The 27,403-nt window shown below is 35.1% G+C and overlaps 1 protein-coding gene across 7 annotated transcripts in view; it reads right to left on the reverse strand.

Moving 5' to 3' along the window:
• LOC132705728 (E3 ubiquitin-protein ligase Ufd4) overlaps positions 1-27,403 on the reverse strand; it is a 30,376-nt gene continuing 2,973 nt past the window's right edge. For 2 of the 7 annotated variants that reach the window (XM_060676537.1, XM_060676538.1), the window contains 19 exons: positions 27,197-27,402; positions 25,366-26,244; positions 24,945-25,082; positions 22,392-22,563; positions 22,037-22,267; positions 21,494-21,529; positions 20,889-21,155; positions 20,427-20,804; positions 19,533-20,372; positions 19,171-19,437; positions 16,822-17,877; positions 13,354-13,671; positions 13,088-13,275; positions 10,662-11,086; positions 10,296-10,605; positions 5,271-5,573; positions 4,575-5,219; positions 2,904-3,319; positions 1-828 (listed from right to left, as the gene is read on the reverse strand). In XM_060676537.1, the coding sequence (XP_060532520.1) occupies positions 546-828; positions 2,904-3,319; positions 4,575-5,219; positions 5,271-5,573; positions 10,296-10,605; positions 10,662-11,086; positions 13,088-13,275; positions 13,354-13,671; positions 16,822-17,877; positions 19,171-19,437; positions 19,533-20,372; positions 20,427-20,804; positions 20,889-21,155; positions 21,494-21,529; positions 22,037-22,267; positions 22,392-22,563; positions 24,945-25,082; positions 25,366-26,244; positions 27,197-27,402 (7,358 nt within the window). In that variant the 3' untranslated portion in view covers positions 1-545. The remainder of the gene's footprint in view (positions 829-2,903; positions 3,320-4,574; positions 5,220-5,270; positions 5,574-10,295; positions 10,606-10,661; positions 11,087-13,087; positions 13,276-13,353; positions 13,672-16,821; positions 17,878-19,170; positions 19,438-19,532; positions 20,373-20,426; positions 20,805-20,888; positions 21,156-21,493; positions 21,530-22,036; positions 22,268-22,391; positions 22,564-24,944; positions 25,083-25,365; positions 26,245-27,196; position 27,403) is intronic. The other 5 variants (XM_060676539.1, XM_060676544.1, XM_060676542.1 and 2 more) reach the window with 5 other exon arrangements.

Genomic DNA, 27,403 nt, shown 5'->3' on the forward strand with positions numbered 1-27,403 from the left:
AATAAAACAATTGCAACGATAAATTAGTTTTATTGATGCTTCTGACTAACATCAAATACAATACATCTTTTATTTTCTACAAAGTAGTAATAGGTTTGCGGAAGTACTATTAAAGCAACATTAGAACTAAACCTCGTATATTACTACTCCTCTGCCATTTTTAAAGTATATAAGTTATATTGCAAAAATAATCACAACTTGAAAATCACCTAAAGGGAGTGTTTCGTTTCTAATGCCACGCGATACCCTTTCGTAAAGTGCCGGTTAGTCACGTAAAGTGATTTTAATAGAATATCACTACGCAAAAAAATAAAACTAAAAACTCCCGTCTGCAAAATCAATTCGACAAATTCAATTCCTAAAACTCACCAAATTTACTCATAAATTTCTTAAAAGGTTCACCTACACGATATTAATAAAACCTAATTCATCACCCTCCTTTTTTTTTAAGTTGAATCCTAATAATTAAAACATTTACAAAGCAACCGTCCTCCTGGTTTATACGTTTTAATTACAAGTATGGTAGTTACATTTGGTATCGTGAATTAGTTCAAATGGAATCCCTTCTCTTTAGTGGCCGCTAAAAGCCGTTCCCTAAGTAGTTCTTCGGTCGGGTAGTCCGGCAACTTTAGGTAGTGCACGCAAGTATTAACCGAAGGATAAGACCCTTCGCCGGCGTCGACCTTTCTCACTATGGTCAGGCGAGGGTACAAATTGGCCAAACCTCCTGGAGGTAGTGAACTGCAGCCGGTCGTAAACTGCAAGAACGCTTTGCGTTCTTCGGGCGACATGCCAACTAAAACATTGACGAACCGCACGAAACCGGGGCTGAAATGAAAAACATTGTTATTTTTAAAATACCCTTGCTGCAAAACTATGTAACTAAAGCGATACAATCAATATGGGTTAACTAAATTCTAAGGGAAGGATATGGTCACATATGTGCTCCACCTGTAGCGCTTCCGTAGGTAGGCTTTCAAACTTTTGTTTGGTTTTCTAACTTATTTTGCCCTAAATTAAGTTCTTCTTCTTGTCTTCTTGTTGGGTAATATCCTGTTTTTCTTCACATTTCGAACTTATGATAAGGCCTTTCGAGGATAGGCAATTTTTTCCTATATTTATTGTGGGCTTCCCACGCTTCTTTTCTCTGATTGTTCACAATCTTGTTGCATATTTATTTCAATATATTATTTCTCCTCCCAATTTGGTCTCTCCCAGTTTAGCTCCTAACGAATTCATTTCAACTATTACACTGTAATTATTTTTTCCTTAAATTTATTCTTTAAATTAGGTCCCATGAAACTTGTGCTTCTTTAACAGCATAAGATGCTTGTATGTATTACAATCGCTGGATAAAATCACAACTAGGGTAATCAATTTAACGGCAAATAGGTCATCGTACATCTTTATAAAATGATGTTGATGTTGGTTCGACATCAAAACCCAATAGTTTTTGAAAAGTTTATGTTTTGGCGTAACTGTTTTTGTTTTTATTTATTCTTTTGCATTTCTTTTAACTGTAAATGGAAACACATAATACAATATCAAAAATTAGACAATTTGCCCTTATCTTGTGCGAGTAGACCAGTTGAAACATTACTAAATTTCACTTAACTATTTAAAAATTTAAAGTTGGTTCTGCAAGTCTATGAAATGAAACTCACGATTTGCTGGACTAAAACTTTGTTCTCTGAACTACGTAGTGTCGTTAGCGACATTCTCCAACCACCCTGTCGCTCAAAAAGCAATTGACAGTTGTTTGTTGTGCCCGGTGAGGTTGAGGTTAAGTTATTGTGTATAAATATAATATACATACACAGTTTATTCTTATTAATTTTAATAATCCCAAAACAAAACACTATTGTGGACACAAAGTTATACGCTGGGACATTTGAAACATTTTATTTTGTTAAACAAAGTTCCCAAAAGTACCAAACAAAACCCAAAGTCATTGAGAAAAAAACAACAGAGACAGGATGGAAAGCTGGCTATCGATAAAAGCTTAATTTCCATTCACATAGCTTTGAGAACGAAGTTTTACTCTGAAGTAGCAGTAGTAAATTAGTAAAGCCGTTTCCAGAACAGAACAACCATAAAATCGTGTAAGGGAGCCACAGTGCTTATGTGGAGTGTACCTACTATGTGTAAATGGCGCACGGAGGTGGAGGGGGAGGGGGGTTCTGCTCTAGCGGTTTTAAAAATTGATGTCAACATTCTATACTCTTTTTATTTATTTATTTACTACCAATAATAAAAAATGAAGTTCATCTGCCATGAACAGAATACTTCTTTAAAGTTTATAGGAATAATGATCATAATAATAATGTTTATTTACATTATTAATTCAATAAAATGAAATAAGAACATTTATAAATAAACAAAAAAGTAGCAAAAACTACTTATGTGTGATGAATGACGCAGCCGGTATAGTACATATATGACAAATACAATTATGTTTGTTTTTAGTGTAAAGTATCCAAATCCACTGTTTCACACTTTACCTAAAGCTTTTTGTTTTAACTGAACCTTAACGGTACGTAAATAACTTAGAGCTAAATATTCAAAATTTTTCTGGCCAATAGTTTAATTAAATTGTACTCTAATGCATATTCATTATATTTAAAGTTATTTTACCTTTACTAATGCTAATCAAAAACAATATATACTTATATTGAAAACTTGACACTCTTGAAATGATTTATCTGAATTATATCTTTGATTTATGTTTTTTTTTTTGGATAGTTTATTCTTTATTGTTTTTTTTTTAAATTAAATTTTTTAAGACCAGACGGTAATCTTGTTGCGGACTTGTAAAAATTAAGTTAAGTGATTAATTAAGTTTAGAAAGAATCATTCAATACCGATGGGTTATAAAATGTTACACGATCATAATTATTACATACCTGTCCTTGGTATATCCCAATTTTGGTTCGGTATAGTTCAACAAGTCCTCCCTGGTCCATTCCGGACTTTGGTCCCCGCATAACATAATCGATACCTCTTCGGGACTGAAAGCTGCTAGTTTCTCGATAGGAAAAACGTCGCAGAACCCCTTGTGAAATGCCTCCAACTGCCTGCCCACGCCCTTGTTTAAGCAAAACGAAGTGGTCAGCTCAGCATACTCTTCGATATTCTCAATATGGACTTCAATATCTGCCCCGTTCAGTACGAGATCGCAACTTTCGTAACCGAAAATTGACGAGCCAGGCGAATAAGTAAACGTCAACGCTAAATCTTCCAACAGTACAGGGCCAGAGGAATCGTTTAGACACAGATTTTGGATCTGGCGGGACTTTGATTCCGGTGACAGGGAATGATCCTAAAATAAGAATAAATGTGTTAATCAGTCAGTATAATGGATATAAATCGCCTATGCCATTTGAAGTCGTTTTAGGCGTTCCTCAGGGCTACAATTTAGGATCACTTTTATTTTTAATTTTTAGAATAGCGCCTGCTACGATGTACGGGGTGTTTAAAAACCATAATTTTTTTTAGATTGTAGATTCTCTTTTAGCTATCACATGGAAAAAATGGTTTCAGAAACCACTCGTTTTTTTAATAATACTGATTCAAGACTTTGTTTTCTCCATTTACTGTCGCAAAGATTTAACATTGAAAAGTTGCAAAAACACATGCATTAATAAATTTTGTTTAAAATCATTAACATATCATAACATATAACAGATATATTGGAACAATTTACTTAATACTTAAAACTCTAATATAAATATAAAAGATAAGTAAAATCACAGTTGGAATAAAGTTTAGATCTTATAATTAATATTAAATATAAGATATAGATATGGTATGGCATAGAATGTTTGGTTCTAGAAATGCTTTAATAGCAGTTTTAAACTTTTTTTCAACGGAACAATAATAAAAAATTCTTTTCTTTTTCTAGACTTATCCAGTCTATATTTAGTAGCCCTTATCAGATTAGCCGACCTTGTATCATAACTCTGAATATCGGAATTTTGGAAAAAAAGTATTTTTATTTTTATGAATTTCTAACAAGAACAGCGAATAAGGAACGTAAAGTTAAGATTGTTAAAATGTTTTGTAGTAATCGAGATGGCCAAATAATCAATATATATATAGCGGTATGCCGGTGTAAAAACTTTTTCATCCTTCTAATTGCAAATATAGATGACAATAATTTACCCTTTAAAAACTTGCGGTTGTTAGCCCACTTGAAGGTATCATCAATAGTTATACCCTGTAGATTTAAATTTTTTCCCTTTTACACAATTTAATTTGAAGAAAATATTATTTCTCGTGTTTTGCCTTAATTTAATTGAAAATATTTTTTGAGGAAAACGACCATCTGGAATTTTCGACAAAAACCTGACTACTCAGGACTTATAAGTCTTGGCTACTACAAACCAAAGAAGTATGAACTGCATATCAAAAATTGTTTACCTTTTTGCTATGCATATATAACAAAAAGTGAATTGAAAAGTGAAGAGCCCTGAGGCACTCCACTGGAATGTATACCTGTTTCGGACGTCTTAATTACTACGTTGTTGGGTCTTGGATAAATCAATAAAATGAAACGTTTAAATTTCGTAACTCACCTGCATAATTTTCTGTTTTTGCTTGATGAGGTCTCTGATTTGCTTTAAAAATTGAGCTCTAACGGGATCGATATCGTACAAATCATTATCACCAAGTATGTTGAGGTACCAAAGTTTCTTTTCTTCGATTATCGACTTGGGAGGATCGAGCTCCAGTTCTTTTTCGCTCTCCTCCGATATATAACTGGCCGTCATTATATCCTCGTCGACCGACTTCTTCGGCCCGATCAAACCTATCCTCTCGTTCACCGTATTCTGAATCTCTCCGTGGCACATCAGCTTTAAGAAGCTCTTGCTCAATGGCAAATTAATCAACCTATTGTCTTGCAGCACTTTGGCCAACAGCACTCCCAAAAACCAAAAATACTTCACTGCCCTGTCGCATGCCTCGGAATCTTGAGGTAATGGCGCGGGAAACAGACCCGACGACCTTCTAACGTAATAACCAGGCGGTTTAAGCCCTTCCCCCAGATCGACTGACTCGTGGTTATGCTCGTCGTCGCAGATCCACATGCCGAGGTCACGCCTCTGCAGTTCGGCAGCGACGAGGGCGTAAAATTCCAGAGTGGGGCCCAAACCTGTACCCTCTTCCCCCGCAAATTCGACCTCGAGGATAGACTTGCGACCAGAATGAACTTTCATGACCTGGAACCATTAAAATGTTATAGTGCAAAAAGAAATTAAGCAAAATGTTACTTGTATAGCCCAATCGAGCAAGCCTTCGCTCCTAGGAACCTTGACTCTTTCGTGTTTCAGTCTTCCCACCCGAAATTCGTGAGGATCATCTCGTCGCGGAGACAGACCGGGGGTTCGTTGTCTTTCCATGGTTACGTCTCGTTGCGTTTGCAACCAAACGATGCTTCTGGACGCCCCGAACGCCGTACAGTTGAAGTACAGTTGCCTCGTCTCGAATGGGAACAAGAACGGGCACGAATGGTTCAGTTCTTCACACCAGGCTGGCAAGCTTGAACTCGATAGCACCAAAGGATCTTGGATTTGCTGAAAAACGTTTATTATTGCATAGTCGAATTACTTTCGCATTTGCCCTTTTTGTAGTTTAATGGCACTCTTTGTTGACAATATGAAAACTTAAAATTTCCCACTTCACATGAAAGTTTATAATAATAATACGCAATAACTATTCAAGAACAACAAAAGGTAAGAACTGCCAGATATAAAACAGATATAAACAGGAATATAATATGCTTCCATTCATTAAGGTGGTCTGCAAATATTCAGCCTTTAATTAAAAATGAATAGAACATTTGCCATGACAATTTTGTTATATTAGATATAGGGCTATATTCTTGTTTGCTATGTTAAATATTGTATTCTATAGTCCGTACAATTTGTGGTGGCATAGTGGGCAATAAAATACCACACAGAATAATATAGATTGTTCATCTTGCTACCACTTCAACAGATGTTTCGCCCTAAATGTCTATCTGATTAATGCAAGGCAGCCATCACTAATGATCACGATTATATTACTTAGGAGTAAGAGAGACAGAATCAGTTGTAGTTAGCTGTAGTTGGCCTCAATTTAACTAGTAAGCCCATACTCAGAGATGTATGTGAGAATTAAGTGAATTAAAAAAATTATATATTATATTAAAAATTATATCATACCGTCATCCATAAAATATAATTTGTCAAGAATAAATACAAGTAAACCATATTTAGTTTGTATTTATGATCAATCATCAGCAGAGCCAAAATTGGAACTGCTACTACCAGAAAATAATCCTTGGTATTAATAACAAGTGGTGCTATCTTTATATCAAGTATATTATCTTTATCCCAGTATCATTTTATTATATTTTCTGTATGTATTATACAATGAATCAATTTTACTTAGTAACAGTCTTTCATTTTTTTCAAAAGCTTCCAATAGGAAGCTATTAGCAGAATGTCTTTTTTCTTGAATTCTTGGATTGAAAACTTCACAGACAAATTCGTTTTCAGGCTTCATAAACAAAGTGTCGATTTTTATGATACTAATACCATACTATACTAATACCGATCTTTCAAACAGATATTACTGCAGTATCATCTCGCCTTGCTTCATTTACAAAATTTTTAGTAAAACATTTTTTGCACTGAGTCCACGAAAATTCTATGGCACTGAATGTGCAATAGGAAGGAGGCAATCTTAAAAGTTGATGACCCATTTCGGCAATTATTTCATCTCCTAGCATATGACAAGTTTGCTTTATAATTTTTGACAATTTTTAACAACTCACATTTTAGACCACTAAGTGCATTATCCATAATAATGAAAGGCAGTCTTTCGAGTTTCGGCAGCAGTTTTTCAAAAATACAACCCTGTTTTGTAGTGGAAAATTATCCGGTCTCTGTCGAGTGCACATCAGGGCGTAATAGAGAAAGGTATGTATGGCATGTAAATTGGTGGGTTTTGTCATTCTTAGTATATGAATGGAAGCAGGTAAAATAGAGAGGCCATCGCAAATCATACCGACAATATCTTAATTTATACTTAATGACGTGTATGTCAAGAATATGATTGTTATGGCCTCGGTGCCAGTTCTTCGATAACTAATTTGAGGTCTGCAACAAACCGTTAAAGAAAAGCAAAATTATACAACAAAAATTTTATGGCCCCAAAAATATCTCAAAAGGTTTCCAGGATTCAATCAAAAAATCGATTTCTGAAAATATGGCCGCGATTAACGGATTTGAACTGAACAAGGAGGGTTTTCAGAAGAAATTCTAACAAACAATTCTAAAAAAAAAAAATATATAATAGAAGATGTCCAAAAATAACAAGCGGCAAATTTAAGACACGATATTAAAGTTCATATAAAATTTTTGGAAAACTCAAAAATAACGAAATTGCGGAACGGAAATTAGGGCGCAAAAATAATTTCGCTTTTGCTAGTTTGCCAATTAACTTTAAATTAAGTACATTTTTGTATTTTTAGACCACATTTGTACGACCTTAAGGGAATGCTCTAAAACCTTTTATTTACAATTTTGCAAAGTTTAGAAGCTCACAAGATCATTATGCCATAATAAAATAAATCGCTTTCAAGAAAATCGGCGTTTTTCATTTCCATCCATTGATGATCCCCATTAATTTTAGCTTCAGTTTGTAGTTTTAGTTGATCGTTATTTTCGATAACCAAATTGTTCAAAACACTGTCAGAATGTTAAAGAACCTTCCGAAATACATAAAAAAAAAGTAATTAATGTTTAAATATCCGATTTATTTTAAGTTTCTATGTATAGTTCCAGAGATACTGCCTGTTAAAGTTTGGAAATGGCGTCTTATGAGTAACTTAGTGAATGAAAACAACGACTAATTAACTAAAGATGATTTTGAACTTAAAAAGTAGAGTAAATATTCAATTTCAATTTCAATTCAATTCAATTTACTACTTGAAAAGTACATTTTTCCGAATTTTCGTTGGATGCTACTACAACATTAAATGAAGAAATTGAAAGAATATGTTCGTTCCGTTTCTACTTTTTATCTAACTAATCTTAAAAATTTGGAGTTTTGCTAACTTACACGTTATTTGCTTTTTATAAAAATATACACGATCTGGTAGTTGTTCATGTTAAAAAAACCTTTTTGTTTAAGGTTAAAAGATTTTAAAATAAAAAATGGTTTTGTTTCTTTTTTCCAGTTCCTCAAAAACAAACAAGTTAAGTTGTTTTATACTATGCGAATACAATTTCACAAATGGAAGTGTAGTGAGTAACCACAATAATTTTGCCACATATTAAAAGTTAGATGACTCTATTCTCTGCTTCTTAATGTGAGAGAGTTATAAATCAATATTTTAAACTGTGAAACTTACTGATCTTAGGCGTATTCCACAGTTTGAACTGAGGTGACTTTTACTTGATGACAATCCATTTATCATGTCATGTAAAATTATATAATTTCGTGAAAATCTGAACTTTTATTTCTTATTTATTTTGGTATTCCACATCCTTATTATCGTCAAGAGTCGGGACGCGACGAGAGAGAGTGTCGGATAGATAATTATCCTACGTGTAACGGCATTTGTGTGCTAAGTTAATAACATGCTAGAAAATACCGCAGAGCCTCTTATTATTTCTCTGAACTTCAATGACCATAGTTTATCTGACTATTCGAAACAAAGGTGTATTGTAAATAGCATTTTTTTGAATAGTAGTTATTATAATTTACCTATTTTCATATTATTCTTACTTCTATATAAGTTTTTATTTACTCGATCTTATGCGATAAATATTTGAATTTTTTGCAAATATCTATAATTATAATCATGTATAATTATTATTACATCTATTATTAAAATAAACTGAACTGTAGTAACGCCGCTGTCACAATACTTTTACCCAACTCATCCTTCTATTATATGCAGTTTAGCGTGACTCTAATTTATTAACAAGTCAGAGTCTTGAAAACCTTTAAATTGTCCACCCTGTTTAATCATCCCGATATTTTTTAGCTGATGGTGTTAAATGGCTAAACTTTATGCAAAAATGTTTTTACTACGCATATAATAACTTAATAATTGGGTATATAATGAAAATCCATAATCCCAATATACTAGAAACGAAAGAAATGAAGAAAATGTACATTAATTATAGTAATTTATGGGTTCTCTAAAACTAATTTATTTGCTTATATTTAGGGCAATTTAGTTTGCATATTGAAATAGTTTTTTTTTAACACATTGTGTATTGACGTGGTGCTTTCGAAAAATAGATAAAATCGAATTTTTCGAAAGCGTACGCGGGTCCGCCATTGGTACAGAAATTATTTTTTGTCTGTCCGTTCCCCGTTCTCTGTAGACGCTTCATAACTTCGCGATTTTCGTCTGTTTTTCGTACATCGCTATGAAATAGATAAGTTTTCTAAATATAAGGCTATCAATTTTAAATTTGGGATGCACATGGGTTTGGATCCCCAAAGTTAATTATTTTAACTAATTTAAAAACCGCATTTGTAAGGGTTCGACAAAAACATCATTTCTCAAAAACGGTATATACGATCGAAAAAATTTTTCATTTAAAAGTTAAGCGAGATCCTGATTTTTTAAAAATATACAAGATTTCGTGTGTAATTTGTTAAAAACTGAAAATTGGGTGATAATGGTAATTGAGCATAACTTCAGTTCAGTTTCTTTCATATGACCATATTTCGCATATTGTACAGGAGGTTGGGGATATTCAGTGCTATATCCAAAAATATAATAGGGGTCTCAAATTAACAGCTATCGAATTGAAATTTAGCAAAGTGGTAAACTTTCTTTAAAAATATGGCTAATTAAATTGAGATAGTATTATATCCTATTGGGCGCACAATAAAATTACATCGAATTTTTTGAAGTTCCATAATGGTCCGCAGGAGCACGATAGAAAACATTGCGTCCCTCTAGGTCCAGAAAAGCGACTTGGACATTTTTTTCCACTTAAATTTTTCCTGTTCCCATATCTTATATCTCATAAAGTTATAATTCGACTTTTAAGTCATGCTTTGTCATTTCAACTTTATTTAAATTTTTCATAGAGGTTAAACCTATAGGTTTATTAAAAAAAAAAAGCAAGCAAATTCGGGAAATAATAGCTGGTAGTTTTATCTGCCAAATTTCGTGCGGATGGAGAAAATAATTTGGTGGTAGACACATTGAAATATTTGCATGAAAAAATACATGCGCAAATACATATAGAAATTGCATCGTGACTACCGGGCTTCACTATTACCTGGATTAATTTGTTGGTAATCTTCTTGCTGGAATACAATTCGGGAGGCAAGTCAGTGCCGTTGTCCAGTATATTGAGATCGCTTTCCTTTTCGGACGTGGTGATAACAAAAAGATGCCTTAACAACTGCAAAACGTCCTCCACGGTACAACTGGAGACAGAGGGCGTCCCGGGCACGGGAGTGGACGGAGACAACGTGTGTCCCATGATGGAACTATTGCCGCCCTGTATAAACTGTTGGGCCACGGGAGTAGTTCTGCCCTCCTCCATGTCGTAGGATGAATCTTCTTTAACTTCACGGTATATAATGCTAAAGGAAAAAAGGTTTAAAACTAATTTTGGTCAAAGTAAATTGAGCGTTCGTACATATAGGTAGGTTCCCATAATCTGCGAAGCTTTTCCTGTTTAGAAGCAAATTCAGTCAGTTGCATTAACTCTTGCACAGCTCTAAATATTGTCCAAGAGGGGTTGCTTAATTCGATTTCTACGTCGGCGATGCCGGGCATATTGGGCCCCTTTAGCAACAGCTGCAACTTTGGTTGGGGCAATAAGTCGTGTTCCGAAACGTTGGGTGACTCCTCTTGGCCGGGCGCTGGAATTTCGAGGTCTGATGTTTGATTGACGTTTGTTCTACCCGGTCTGGGATCGAACGCGGGGATCAAAGCGCTGAATTGCCTTTTAATGACAAATTCGTCGTCCCAAGATCGCCGCTTGGTGTTGTGTTGGATCGCCTCGAAGCCCTCCTCCTCCATAAAACTTAATAGGTTTCTAGATACCATCACTTGCAGTTCCTATGACATAAACCATTAATAGTAAACAAACTCCATGTTAATAATTATTATGTAGAATCTCTGTATAGGTACTGGATGCCAACTGGAAAAACTTATGACTAAAGCGGCAAAGAGAAAACGCTGGAAATTATTTTGCCACCAGGAGCATGATAATTATTAACTTAATTATCATAATTAATAAACTTGTATTACAAATACCAAAATCCACACCGATTCTTTTTCGTTAACTGGTTTTTGGTCTCTCTTAAGGGAAAGTGGTTGAGGGTGTTCAAACATTTTCGGAAATAAATTTAGTTGTTGAAAGGGGCTCTTTTAATCCTACTGACGCTGCCCCGAACACATTGATTTAGATTGCTTGTATCGCCACTAGAGCGGGGTGTTGCGACATTACTCAAGTACAAGGTATTTTCTCAAAAAAATTCAACGCTATACGGTTGCAACGAAAAAAAAAACAAATGACATACTATAATATCAGTATAAAATAATTAATTCAAATTTTCGTTCTCTTAGAAAAAAATTAATTTGGCGACCTTATTTGTTAAAAAAAAAATGCCATTCTTACCTGCATATGTTTCGAGTTAATTTTCAAAACATTGAAAACGCAACTGTTACAGTAAGAATTTATATTTTATTTTGTGGAGTAGTCTACATTAAAGGCAAAGTTCTTACTTAAGTGATTTATCTGTGTTATTGTTTTTCATTATTGTAACATTCAATCATATAATTAATGTTGCCTGTTTAACAGCAATTTTATAAAATTTTTGGAAAAATATCCTGAAAATATTAACAAAGATGGTAACATTTATTTATTTTTATTTTTTTACTGATATTATAGGCTACGAAACAGATACCGAAATGCAGTTTTGTTGTGATATCGTTGATTTTTTTTTTTTTGAGAAAATATTATTTGACCATATTCTGTAGGTCACTTTAGTCATAAGTGTTTTCAGCCCAAGTCTTAAGGACAATTATTTTTAGAGATAGGGCAGAGTCCCTTCTTAATTAGGCGACCGGTACTTAAATTTGCTGCACAATATTTAGCATGATGTTATTAATGAATATTTTTCTAATCAGGTGTTTCGAGAGGTGCATAATAGAGCTAAGGCGGTATCCACATTAAAAACGGTAGACAGACAGGATATTGTATTACAGACCAGTGCCGTTGTTATTCTCAGTATTTTAGGTTATTATTACTAAATAAACGCCAAATCCCATTTGTTAAATAAAAAGCAATATTTATGCGTGAGTAAAGTCGGTGTGGGTATACTAAAAAATGTTTGATATAAGGCAGGTTGTACCACAGAGCTAGATTCTGACACCCATAGATTGCTCGTTTGTCTTTGGGTTGTGCAGGTATGGCAGGATGGTTGAACAACTTTGCAGAGAATTTTAAAATTAAATGCCAAAAAACCGGATCAATGACAATTCCTAAAACCCTTAATATTACAGTTTTTGCTCGTTTGACTTGTTGTGAAAACAATACCGTATAGGCCCTACCTTAAGCTTAATTTATATTTTTATTTCATTGTTGGGGGTCTTACAAAAATTCTCCAGATATTTTCAAATTACAGCATCCTGGCGTTTTGTCTCATAGCTTCCTGTTGACCATTTTTTAACTAACATAAAATATTAACAGTTCCATCACTATATTTTTCCTTATCAGTTATGTCAGTGAAAAAGGATTTTGTTGGTGACGTGGAAATGTTGATGAGATATAGAAGTGAATTAACCTTTCCCACAAATACATTTACTATTTAAAAAAGGAAAGTACTTTATGGCAATTAAAGCATATAGAAAATTTCATAGGTACATTAGAGCACTGAAATGTAAATACTTAAAAAAAAGTGGTTGCACACTCTATACTTTTAAGCTTGATTCTTAGGACTACTTTAAATTCAGTTTTAAACGCTTGGCCTATCTTTTGTAATAATTATTAATTTTCGTTTTGCTGTTATTTTTTAGAGAAGCTTATTTTGTCACATTATTATTATTATAACTCACATCTTCATAATCGGCATCGTCTTCATTTTCGTCGTCATTCTCGTCATCATTTTCACCCATTTCCTCATCATCATCTAGTTCGGCTAGCAGGGTGGGTGCTCGACATGATTCGAGAAAGTCTTCGAGAGACACTTGCTCGCTGTCGCTACTAGTCGACGTTAGACTCATCGTGAGGGCCTGGCTTAACCCTACGACAATATTTAGCGATAAATACAAGGCTTTCTTAAATTAGAATAGTTGGGTGCGCAGAAAACGCTGCAATCTACCTTGGACTGCGCCCGCTGCTGCCGAAATCCCGCCCTGCTGACCGCCCGCGTTATTGCTGGACGACAAACTCGGATAACTTTGGGCGGTACTCAGCAATCCGCCAGGAAAATTACTGGACAACGCCAACCGGACCAGACTGGAAACAGAATTGGGAGCACGCGGGAATAGGGAGCACGAGTTCTGGTTATTTTGCGCGTTCGCGTTCGTCACTTGCGCATTATTTGTGTTGGCGTTCGAACAGTTGTTGGCTGAAGAACCGGACTGCCTGCGTCGCGCCAGCGCTGCAAACGTTTCCAAAAGACCTGCAAAGTTCAGGACTATACTTCAGTTGGTAAGGCTGAGAGATTGTTCCGAAGAGTTCTGGCGTAAATTGAAAAATACTAAAAGAAACTCTTCCAAAATAATCTCAGCGCAAAATTTCCCAGCATAAGTTATGATATTATGGTATCTACTCGACCTAGACGCGTAGTTTTACGTATCGAACCCGAAATTAATTAACTTATGGAATTATCTCTTTATAAAATGATTCAACCTTAAAGTATAGGTGAAATTAGAAAATTAAAAAACTAATTTTAATTTTCATTATGGACAATGTGTCCATTTTTCCTTGTCATCTCGGATATTATTAGAGATTGAGAGATGAGGTTTTCATAATACTGTGCTCGATTTTTGTGAAATAAAAGCTATCGTTTTCCAGTTCTAGCTCGCTTTGTTTTTAGGATTTAATTTTAAAAATCCTGTTTCGTAATGAGTGGCACACTCAGATTTTTATGAAAAGATATAATTTTTAAGGTACAAGCTAAAGTTATGTTTTTGTAAATTGTTTTAAAAATTTGATTGTGCATTTGATACCCTTTTCAAAAATGTATAATTGTTTAAATATATTATTTTAAATAGTTATTTTGACATTTTAGAAAATAGATACTTTTGTTACACCCTAATTTCATCATTTATTATTGATATTATGCTTATTACCAGAAAGAAATACAAACTACGGAATACAAAAAAAGTGAACAATTTGCTAGGCAACAATAATGTAATCTGAAATACTCAGGTATAGGGCAAAAGATCAACAAGTTTAGTATAAATATTTATATTTGTTTTTTAAAATATCCCCTCAAACATTTTTAGAAAGTATATAAAAAGATAGATGAATTTTTGAAACAAATATACTAGGTATTTCATTTTAAATATACTTTTGACTTGTGTCTCAAAACCTACACTTCCAGATTCTATGTAATAAGATCTAGAAATTATCCTTCTAAGAAGAATATGTAAACTGTGCGAAAAATGTCTGACGGATGGAGAAAACATTTCTAAAATGTCAATACATATTTTGATTTAAAAAATATAATTAGACAATTATACATTTTTGAAAAGCGTATGTCCGCAATCAACGTTTTGATGCAAAAACCGCATTGTTCTATCTATAATAATAACCAAGACAATCAGCAATAACAATAAAAAAATTGACACACTGTACATAGGAAGATTATAAAATTTAAATTTACTAAATTGTTGCCTGCTGATAGTTTTTAGGAACAACAATATTACCTCTACTTTGATAAGTTGTGGATGATTAGTGCTTGGCTGGAAGAATGTTTACGGATGATACATGTATTCAAGATACTATGTACTAACACTCAAAACATAAGTAACACTAATAGAGTAACATTTTTGAAAAGTTGGACAATTTTTCCCAATTACACAAAAAGTCATATATTTAGCCTTATATAGGCATATAAATGGATAATTTAAATGTCAAAAAAACATCTCTGCCCTGCCTCCCACGTCTAGCTTTGTCAATTCACTTAATTAACAAATTCAATAATAGAGGCCTAACACAGTTCTCGATAAAGCTTTGGTCACTCAAAAGCTTATTTTCGTAAATTGACGCCTGTGAGATAATTAATTTTTAAATAAATCGCCAACAACGCCAAACATTTTAAAACTATTATAAAAAAAATCAAACAGATCGACCCAATAAAAAGGATAATGTCTCCGCACCAGCTAATAGGTTAGCCCGCACCAGCTAACAGGGTAACTGGTAACTTTGTCATAAATCAGTAACAAACTCTTTTAAGGAAACAGTTAGTATTGAAGTGAGGTGGCTTTTACTTGATAAAAAAATCCAAACACAATTAAATTAGAACAAAAAATGTTCAGATTTTCACAGTTATTTATTGGTTTACCATAGTTCTTTCAGCAACACCATGCCAAGTTAACGCTCTCATAAACAAGATTTATTAGATAGTTTAATAATTGGTTTAGACGAAAATTATAGGAAACCAACTTAGTCCCCTACTTGCAGAAATTTTCGGAGACAATTTAGAAAATATCATACATGAATATCCTCTGGGTAAACTTTCTTCACTGAAAAGGAAATACAACTACAGCCCTTTGTGAATCATATTAACTCCGTAGATAACTAAATAACTCTTTAAACTTTCTGGACTTCACTATAACTAAATTACAAAACAAATTAGATTTTTCCATTTACCATAAATCCTCACATACGGACACAGTAGTACATATTAACTCAAATCACCCTTGCACACACAAAATGACTGCCTTTTATTATTTTATCCACAGATCACTTAATATATTATTGTCCACAAATTTTTTTTAATTCTTTAACAATAGTTAAGACCCCTAATTGATGGTTTAAAATAACTCTGAACTCTATCCATCGCATATTAAACTCCGAACCCAAAATTGATAAAAACTATAAAATACATAAGAGAACTTAACAAGAAAGTTTCGAAACATCTATCTAAATTTGGTCTCAAGATTGCTTTTCAAACTAAAACCACAATAGGAACATTTTTAAAAAACAATAAAATTAAATCACAAAAAACTCAAAAATCACGAGTCTACAACTTAAAATGTGGATCACGTCCCACAATATCGGACAAACAGGTAGAACATTAAGGAACACAAAAGAGAGCATAAAAATAAAAGTTTAACGATAATTTTGAAATTTTACATAATGCATTAAAAAGGAAAAAACTTAATTTGTTGGAAGCTAGGGAGATAAACACACAGAGATATTGGAATCTATTAACTAATAACCAATTGGATTTGAACGAGTCTCCGTTGTTAAATTTAAATTTATATATGTTAAATGGAGTAATTCGATCTGTTTGTTTACAACTATCTCAGTATCAGGATAACCTTATTATTGAACCCCAAAGTCTTTAGTATTGTATTAGAACGTAGGGATTTGTATTTTTTTAGATTCAATTGATTTTGTTGTAAAACTTCGAATATGTTTAAATAAAGTGGTGTCTTAAAATTGTGTTATGTTCTATAACATATACATAATATACTATTTTGTATTTGATAAAGGCAGGGTGTTGCCAATGCAGCTGCCATGAACCAAGAAATAACTGTGAAACTCTGAACATTTTTTGTTCTATTTTAATTGTGAAAAAGTTAATATTTTAATTGTCAATTTAAAAAATTACCTGCTGTGGTCGTGGTTTCAATATGGCCATTAGCTTCCGTGCTCGCCAGATTTGGTACACTGACACTCATTGGGTTGGTTACTACTACAGAATTACTACTGTTTTTTGCGTTATTCACACTGTTCACAGCCTCTTCGTTATCACTACTGCAAGCACCTTTGTTACTACTAGTGGTTCCTCCATCCTCCTTCTTTGTATTAGACTTATCCGACTCCGCATCTAAATTAGACGAAACCGAAATCCTCACACTGTTACCGGACAAATTAGATAAATTGCTGATGGTCTGCTGGGTAGACTGACCAATGTTTAGGGCAGACTGCAGCAGCTCCGCCGACAAGAAATTATTAGTATTGTTCCTCAACATGTCGGTACCTTCCCTTATTTTGTCCAAAGCCTCGACAGCTTCCACGAAGCTTTGAGCAGCTGCAGCAGCGGCTACATTACTTATCCTAGAGCTCCTATTTGACTTATGACTAGAATTTTTCTGATGATCAACCGCATTTGACGAAGGTTCGTCGCTGTTCTGCCTTTTCATCGATAATTTACTATCCGTGAGGGTAAGACTTTCAACGATCGTCGCCAAGTCACTGCTGTTGTTTATCGTTGACAAATCGTGATGAGGATCTCGAAGCGGATGAACTACCACAGATAGTTCGCTATCATTGCTGGCTGCCTGAGATTCTGAAGTGACGGCGACCAACGCTTCATTTCTCGCAACCGACAGTACACTCTCGGCGATAGTTTCTGCCGCTTGTTTGGCAGCTAAATTGTCGGCCGAAGCGGCTTGATCGGTCGACGCGACCGAAGGCTTCGCTTCAGTCGCTTCCGGCAGGCTGGGAGTCGAGCTGCTTTTCCGACTGGTGAGGACGCTCTGCTTGTCCTCTTTCGTCTTATGCTTATTCGTAGGGCAAGTTTTGACTGGCGCGTTCTCTACGTCGTAGCCGGGTGCCAATTTCAAATCGTACTTCCCTTCCGCCCCCATACGATAAGAATTCGATCCGCCGTGATCCCACGTTACGTCTATCCAACCTGAGTGCAGTTCTCCGGTTACTGTACCTAAACACCATCAAATTTACTTATTTATTTAGTTATTCAAGGGTCAACAAGATCTGCATCAGTCGTTCCCAAAGTGGCCCGGGCGGACCCCAGGGGTCCACGAGAGACTCGACAAGGGCGTTGGCGAGACAAAAAATACATTTATATGGAATATGGTAGAAATGTAGCTCTGAGTCCATTGGAACCAGCTAAATTATTATGAGAAAAAATATTTGGGAACCACTGATCTACATTTTTCTATAAATGACATTGGTACTGCTATTCAGATATCTGTCGGTGGTTAGATTCGTAAAAAACAAACCGGGTCTCTTTAATAACAACTTTTATGCTAAGTCAATGGCGAATGTTACCAGAAACGGGGTCTTACTGATACTGTATACAGCTCAACTTTTTTTGAAAAAGGTTTATATCATTGTTTATTATATAAATGCTTTTCATCTTTTAACTGTGAAGTTTAATGAGTATGCATGGATGGGTCCAGTCTTTTCATTTTTTTTAAATGCTTGCTATTTTATTGTATAATCTTACCTTATGAGTTTGTAATCTTGTAAATGTTACATTACATTAAACTATGTTTTCTTAGCAATTAATATGATTTTTTTGGGAATAAAAGATATTATTATTACATCTCAAGTTATTGAAAACAGCTTATAAATCTGTGATCGAAGAAAAATGGTTTACAACTCAACAAAACAAGTTTGTCTCTATCCCCAGCAGATTTATTAATGTGCAACTTTATATATGTACACTAGAATTGGTCTCTGTAGTGAGGGACTTGGGTCTTTTATTTGATGCCCAACTTATATACATTTAACAATAGGAAATAGAGAAAATGAGAATTGTTGTTAGAAATGGTTATTTATTTTCCTGATTCGTTTTGTAACTTTTTATAATACCCTTTTGGCCCTTATGGGATAGAACATACGTCAGTGAACCTGTACTCCATCTATTGCTGCCATGTTAACGAAACTGTTAGAGTTAAATGTTTGTAAACCTTGGTATTTAAGAGAAACATAAACGTATACAATGCAGATATCTGTAGAATTAATTGCACTCCAGTGACTGAAAGGTTTGAAATGGTGTCATTGAAAGAAAGGTCGACTTCTCTCTGAAACAGTTACTTTCTTTAAAATTATCAATAAAGTTCTTTCCTGTGTTGCAATATTGCAAAATGTCAACTTTAATACTGTTAGAACTCGGCATTTTTCTTTATTTTCTGTCTTTTTGAAACTTTGTGAAAATATTTTGAAAAATTTTTCTAACATCAAAACTTCACAGCCAACAAAAACTTACCTTCTCCAGGTGGATTACCATCTTGATCTTTCCATTTCCAATCAATTCCTCTGACAATCCTAGCGCCAACAACCATATGTTTTAAGAGTTGTGTTTTAACAAGCCTTCGTTGTTTCCTCAATTGGGCTTCTTGCTCCTTGTGTGCTTTTCCCATATCTTCGCACACGCTGATCACTTGTCCATATATTTCAAATCCAGAAAGACTGAGATAGTGAGTTTGGCTTGATGCATTTTTACCTGCTTGTTGAATCCTTATGTGTCTCCATCCTAAAAATTACATTTAACGGATATTTTCATTGAAATTAATATTATGGGATCGTTAAAAAATCATAATGATACACCGCAAACACAGTTTTACATACCCTGATATTCGTCAGATGGCGGTTCAATCGGCCAGGTAGCAGTTGAGCCTGGTTCATTCAAAGATGTATCTTGAGTGTGTGTGTACAATGTTGTCCAAAGAACTCCATCTTTTGACACTTGAAAGTACCAATTTCGAAGAGCCGATCTGCCATAACCTCTTGCATGCCTCAGGGTATAGGCACTTGGGATTATAAACAACCCCAAGTCGATACTAAACCAGGATCTCTTGTCATCATTTGTATGACAATTTAGAGCGGAAGAATCTCTAGACAGAATATCTTCTACTCTCCCATAGGGGAGATTTCGCCCGTCAGAACTAGTTACGGTCACAACTCCATACTGAGCTGGATTAACCCACTCACCACTGGTCTTGCCATTCGTACCAATAAAATAAATAACTCCATTTTCATCAAAATCATAGTTATGTCTGAATGTCTGATATTTGGAATCCCGAAGTTTCTTTAGAAACTGGAAAGTGGATCTGTCAAAATCGTACCACTGCTTGGCTACCATTTTTAAAAGGTAGCGTTCCAGTTGAGCAACTGTCGCCAACGGCTCCATTTTTAGCCCTCTGCCGGTTCTGTCGATTAGAGTACTGTCGCCCTGAGATTTCTCCAGTCTAAATCGTAACCTTCGAGTTAACACCTGAAGGCCATACCCTGCACCTGGGGTATCATATAGATATACAGGCAACTTTTCAATACTCTCCAGGACGGCTATGAGCTTCTGCACAAGTATAGCCATGGAATTGTTCTCTTCATTTGATCTGCTCTTAAAGCATTGCTTAAAAACTTGAACCCGCTGTTTTTGATATTTGTTCATTTTACTTGATTTCAATCCTATAGAAAACAATTGTGGAAAAACCCGTCAAAAAATTAATTAATTAATATTACCTTGGTCCCAATAGCTAACTGAGAGTAAGTATAGCAAAGCCTGAACCAGTCCCGAACTATGCAGTTCATATGCGCTAACCACACCATCCTCTTTCAAAATTTGAGTTAAATCATCAAGAGCATTCATAAGTATTTCCTTCCAAGAATTCCCCCCTTCCCTGTTATTCCCATAGGAACACTGTTTCTGGCAAGCTCTTTCGATTTGTGCCACAATGTTGCCCAACTTGGCAACAACGCCGCGAGGCTGAGCTTGCGCTGCTCTAAAGTACTGTTCATAGATTTGATGGGCAAGATACTTAACCTTCATCTTCGTCGCTTCTGTTTTCGATCGAAGCCTTTTGCCTTTTTTCGTAGTCCAACCGGCAGAAAATTCCGGACCTACAATGCCAATAGTACTTCAGAAAGTGAGCTTTGAGTAAGAGAAGAAACAGGAGACTACCAGAAATTACTAGAAAAATTTACCTAAACTTGTCTCAGCAATAAAAGAATGTTTGGTGCCTCTGTTGGATTCAAATATGAATCCAGGTAGATCATCCTTAAGAATAGTTGTTTGCTGTTGTCCATCAGAATTGTGGATATTGATTTCCGCTTCTTTTCTCGATGTTAAAGACCAGTTGCCAACTATCAGCCTTGTAGGACTTGGCTTGGATAAAATAGGAGTGCAGTTGTTGGCAATTCTAACAGCTGCACGTGCCCGTTGAAGTTTTTCCAAAAATTCTCCTCTATTTTCTGCAGACGCAATGTAGGTGTGAGGAGAATTACATTATTCAAAATAATTGTGATTAGTTGAGTTACAATATAATCTGATAGTTAGTTCAAATTTATTTTTTTTAAGTGCATTTGAGATCTATTCAAGTATAGCGAAACTTTAACAATCGAACAAGATATCAACAGAACCACATCATCACAGAAGTAATTTAAAGAATTTGTTATTGTTAAAAGGCGTTTGAAAAAAAAAACGAAAAATAAAGAAGCTCGAGATAAAAAGCAAACAAAACAGTTTTCGAAGTAAACTAAAAAAATATCATTTGAAAGCTAAATAGAAAGTAAAAGGTAAGCGTTCTTACCTTCAGTGGTGAGGGAGTCAGCTGCCCTTCCTTTGCCTATATCCAAACAAAAATCAACATGTCACTTCAGTTACCACACACAGCAAAAAAGAGAGGTTTGACAAGTAGCGTGGCAATCAATCATTAATTAATCATTTACGACTTATGCACAATTTTCCTTTGGAATTGTAATTCATATCAAAATGAATGCCACTGGTATTTTGATAGATGTATATTATATTTTACCTACCGTCTCTCGAATTATATGTAAGACGAGATAAAATAATAAATCTGCCACATCTTGAGCAAGTCACATTGGTGAGGACTTGTATTGCAAATAATTCAATACAGTTAAGCGCAAGTTTTACTGAAAGGAAAAGCTCAGCACAAAATGTGTTAATAAATCTCGCTAACCTGTTATCTCCGTCAGCGTATAGCGGAAAAAACAAGAAGCAAGGTAGCCAACAAGCATATAATAAATGAGTAGGTCTTCAAGTAACCTATGGTATTACGCATGCGTCAAAAAATCATACGGTTCAGGCAAACAACATTTAGGAAACTTACCGGAAGTATCGGCTCCTCCTTCTGGCGAACCGCTAGAATACATGGTAGCTAGTTTGCCGTCAAGGATGAACCGAAACCAGCCATTGGAACCATTCGACAATTCCAAAGCGGCGGCGTCACTCCAAATGTAAAGACAGTCTCTACCGCGACAAATCGACCAGTCGCGCCAATGATAAGCTTTGCCAGGCAAAATCTCTTTGGCATCTTCCTGCTGTTGTTGCTCAATAGGCTCTACGAAATGTTTGGAATTAAATTGCCATTTGAATTCAAAATAATATATCACTGTTATTCTAATTTCTCCAAATTTTAACAATTTTTTTTATTTATTTGTTAAGCAGAGTCTAAATTGACCAACCTTCTTGTTGGGTTTCACTCTCCTCATTTTCTTGATGGTCCGGGGGACCAGCCAGCGCTTGCACCTTGGTAAATATTCCCAAGCGCGCAAAATGATCTAGAAATATCTTTTGAGATTTGACCATAAGATCTTGAATTATCGTCAACACCACCGAATGGCCTTCTTCGTCCTCCTACAATTCGTGAAAATTTCGTTTGAAAAATCGATATTATAATCGTCGGTAAATAAGCATATAATGCCATGCCGTTACAGATGTGTTATTACTGGCTAGCTGCTCGCTAGCTCCAAACAAAACTAAAAAGCATTAGTTTCACAGATGACTTTGGAAAAGTAGAATACATATTACTAACTGGATGAATGGGAACTACACATTAATTATGGAGGTAATTTTCCATAACAAGCTACAATTCAATAACATTTTCAGATTTCTTATGGTTTTGCATTACCCCAAATAAATATAAAACTACATTTAAGAAAACAAAAAAAAAACAAGTGACCGATTCTGCTTTGATACTCTACAATGCAGTTATATCATATCATGGTTAATTAATACATCTCAGGTGTGTCTCAACAGGATTTTTCAAAATTTACAGGATGAATTAAAATACCGAAAAAACGTTAAACATGACCGCTCCAAAGCTTTTTTGTAAATTCTAACTCAACAATAATATTATCTATGTAGTAAGTTTACTTTAGGTGAGGCTATGGGGGTAATTGTCAAATGATTTTGAAGTTACGTCACATCAAGATGGATAAACACAATAGGTTGCCCTACACACCCAGTAGCGAATACGAGAGGTGGGGGCAGAGGTAAGGACTCGATTGACGACTGCTTTTGGACTCTTAATCGCTATTGGGTTGATATGATTGTAGCCCGTCATATGCCATGTTTACACTTAGGCAAACCGTTTTGAATTCAAATGCTAATAAACTTTAAAGACATCAACCACGTTATTAATATTAGAAAAATCATACCCAGCAACTTTTAACAAATGCGCAAACGGACTTTGCTATTAAATAAAATGGTTGTTTGAATTTCAAAGGACATATTGAATGATTTTTTTATATATATCTTTAGTAATAAGATGCTATGTATAACTTCAGGAGTTGAAGATCTGTTCTTTACAAGCACCCGTTCTCATGTTTATTTCGTACTTGCATTGTTTCATGATTTTGTTTGTGACTACTATAACTGGTTTTTCTATCTTAAAGTATATACGAGCAAAGTGAAAACTCCCTTTAGAGTTCAAGAAACCCTAACCTTTTGTATTATTGTAAATTCTAAATATTTTGTATAACAAATTTTAGTATTTAGTAGAAAGCAATACGACGACCAATAAGAGTCCGCAATATTGACCATTAGTATTTTAAATATTTTGGATATCATAAAAACTGACGACAAAATTATGTCTGTATACAGGGTGTTTCAAAACAAATAGGGGGTAGTTTGCTACATAAACGTTGGGCCAAAAGCCAACCATTAGGACAATATTGCGCTACAAAAATGACGGAAAAATAATCTTTCTAATTTTTTTATATCAAAAAACTTGGTTATTTTTGTACAATCAGTGGAAGGGACTTAATCAGACTATCCCTATTTATCTTTTTAACTAAATTTAAGGCAAAATTTACGTAAAGACATAAAAAATATATATGTTTTATTTTATTCTATTAACAAACCTTTTATCTGTTGCATTTTTTTCATAATACTTACCGTTTCTAAATTAAAAAAATGAAATGTAAAGCAATGCATAGAGAAAAAATGTAGTGGAAAGTTTTTCGTATTTATTTTGAAATACACTGCGTATTATGTAAATTTAATTAAAAAATATCACTGTGGAAAATACGGGAAGCGTAACCTATTGTGGTTGCAGATCTTGGTGTCACCTAACTTTAAATGAATAAAGGTTCAGCTTCAGATTTGGTTTTCGGGTTATGTGAAGTAGCAAAAGTACCAACTAAAATTGCTTTTCTGCACGTTTTTATATCTTTGATTTGTTTTGCAAAATGGCTGTCGGAGGTCTAAAATGCTTGTTTTACTAACAGTGGTTTGAGTGAATCACAAAAAAGATTTTTTTGAAATCCCTCTTCCCAATGGGGGGCACAATTGTTATGTTCAAGTAAAAAAGTACACATTTCTGAAATATTTTGCAGCACCAAATTTCAAAATCAAGAAGAACACTCACTGGATTAATGTCGAAACATTGTAGCGTTTTATTTGACAATGAGATAGGACTCAGTATTGCATTTTGTTATACGGAACCCATTTCTTCAAAAACCAATTTTTAACTTGTGAAAATAAAAATTGAAAAAAAAAGGTAAAATGAATATAGTGTGAAAATAAACAAATTGCTTTAACAATGGACAAAACTTCTAAAGAGGTGAAGATGTTTCGGTTATATTCGTAAAAATAAGGTCACACCTCCACAAAGTCATTTCAGAGCGAAATAAAAGAACCAAAAAAGGAATGTAAAAAAAATGCTTTGCGTGCGCAGCACTTTGCAGAGGCAACTTGCAAAAAAAAAAGAAAAACTGAACAAAAAGAAAACTGACCGGCGTAGAATAGGGGATGATTACGCGCCTATCATGCAAGTAAGCGCGCATCGTACGGACAAATAAGCTGAATGGCGATGACTGAGCTATTGGTCGCGCTGGCTTTGCATCACGCGTTGTAGGCCAGCAATAACCCATCTGCAAGGATAACATTGAAACGTCGCTTATTAAATTAATTTTATGCAGTTGTCGATTTGTGGTATCGAGGACAAGTGGTAAGTTTCTTCTTTGCAGGAGCGAGACAAAAAAATAATAATAAGGCCACGGAAAATACCTTGGGGCATATCCACTTGTCTCTGCAAAACTAGCAAAAACGTTAAAGAAAGTCAAGTTTATACTATTCTTGGCGTCGAACTAAATACTAGTTTAACTCCAATCATTGACAATAATTAAAGCCAATCTTTTTTTTCTTTGTGCTTACCTCATTGTCTAATACTGTCGCGATTACTTCGACCAGCTGAGTTCCGAAATTAGGATTTATTTCGAGACAACACAGCTCCTCCAAAAGATCGGACTGTACATAATGTATCATTTTCTTTATGAGACTTAAGCTCGCTTTTCTGACGCTCGCCAACATCGTAGATTGGAAAGTCGTGCAGAAAACTGGCAACAGTCGCTGCAGATAAACGGGCGCCATTTCCGGATCTCCCTTCGGCTCTGCACTCTCCTCCGACTCAGATTCGGACTTGCGACCCTTCTCTTTGTCCAAAGGCACCATCCATTCCCCGGGAGACTGCAATATCGCGGCCACTTCCCTGTGCCCTTCGTCTGCCCTTTCCCTAGCTTTATCCAAGGGAGTTTTACCATCTTCGTCCCTTAAATCCGGATTTGCGCCAAATTTTAAAAGAACTTTTGCGATCGCCGGTCGGCCGAAACATGCGGCGTAATGCAACGAGGACGATCGTTGACCCTTATTCACGTCCGCACCTTTCTCGCAGAGGTACTCTACCATTTCTTGCGTGCCGAATGCCGAAGCCCAATTCAAAAGGGTCTGGCCCACGTCGTCCATGAAATTGACCTCGACTCCTCCGTTTTCGATAGCCTCAATTAATGCGTCCGTGTCCTTGGACCTGATGCAATCTATCAGTTGCCTGTGCGATTTCTCGGCCGCGGAATCCATTCTTCTAATTCTCGGTACCAATTGACCCGTTGTTCCGGATCCCGGTTTTCCGAGCGCTCTACGACCTTCGAAAAGCAGTACCAAAAGTAAATCTACCAATCGCATCGAATCTAACACGCATCTTTCGTCTCCCTTCAGTGATTTTTCTATCGCATCCAGCAATTCTGAACGCAACAAATCCTGAAAAAAGTCGAGTTCAGTCGCTGGGTTTTCTAGATTTCATTTAAAAAACAGTTACTTGTTGATTTCAAATAAGTATCAATCTAAAATCGATAATCTAAAATCTAAAATACACCGGGTGTTTCAAAATGCGACTTAATTTCCGTTTTGAAATTGAGACAAGAACACTTGTACATAATAGTTTACTCATAGTGAGGGACTGATTGAATGAACATAGTAAATACTAAAAAAACTCACGATATTGCGGACAAATAGACCATATTTTCACTATATGAAAATCAACAAACATTTAGGAATAATTATTGATCCATACATTAGGTGGGAAAATCATGTATATTGGATGGACGTTTGGATACGGCACAATATTATGGCCAGCCTCCATAGTTATTCGATAATATAGTGGTCCTACTATGGTAAAAATAAATGCGCAGATATTGATTTTGATGATGCATATCCCAGTTAGTGACGATTTCCCACAATTTTTTAGATACGATTGCAAGGAACGTCTTCGAGTTGACACAATAGATATGATTTTGAAATGCAGCATCTCAATGAGTCTCCAGCAGGATATCCCTAGGAGCTGCAAGCCTGATGTTAATGATGTTATTGAGATAGATCTTTCTTCTAAGTTGTTATCAACATCTAATCAATCAATTTCAGATACACTTGATATGGAGTAAGCAAATTGCTTTCTTTATATAGTTAATTGCAAGAAAACATGTTTTAATGAATAGTATTATTTTTATGATATTTTTATGATTTATTTCTTTCAATTATTTTCTAGTGTCCATGAATGTTCACGTAATATTACCAGAAAGTAAGCTACCGTCTAATTTCTTTAACCTGAACATTATGACAGCCGTCTAATAAGCAAAGCAATAAGCTTCATGTAGATTCACAACCCCGGAGATTACGTTAACATATGTATTAAACAGAGGCCGCAGTAACTCACGTGTGTAATGGTGGGTGAACCTCTACATAAAGTGGATAAAAGACTAATAATGGTGGACACAGACGCAGATGTCGCCTTAGCATCGGAAGCGGCTGTAGGGGTGCCGGTCGTGGAAGTTGAAGATTTTCCCGGTGTACTTTGAGAGCCTCCCGAACTGACCGAACCGGCGGCAGTCGATAAGCGGGTGAGCAATTCATTTACTAGACC

The sequence above is a fragment of the Cylas formicarius genome, unplaced genomic scaffold (assembly GCF_029955315.1).
Source record: "Cylas formicarius isolate icCylForm1 unplaced genomic scaffold, icCylForm1.1 PGA_scaffold_7__23_contigs__length_41026272, whole genome shotgun sequence".
NCBI classification, from domain to species: domain Eukaryota; kingdom Metazoa; phylum Arthropoda; class Insecta; order Coleoptera; family Brentidae; genus Cylas; species Cylas formicarius.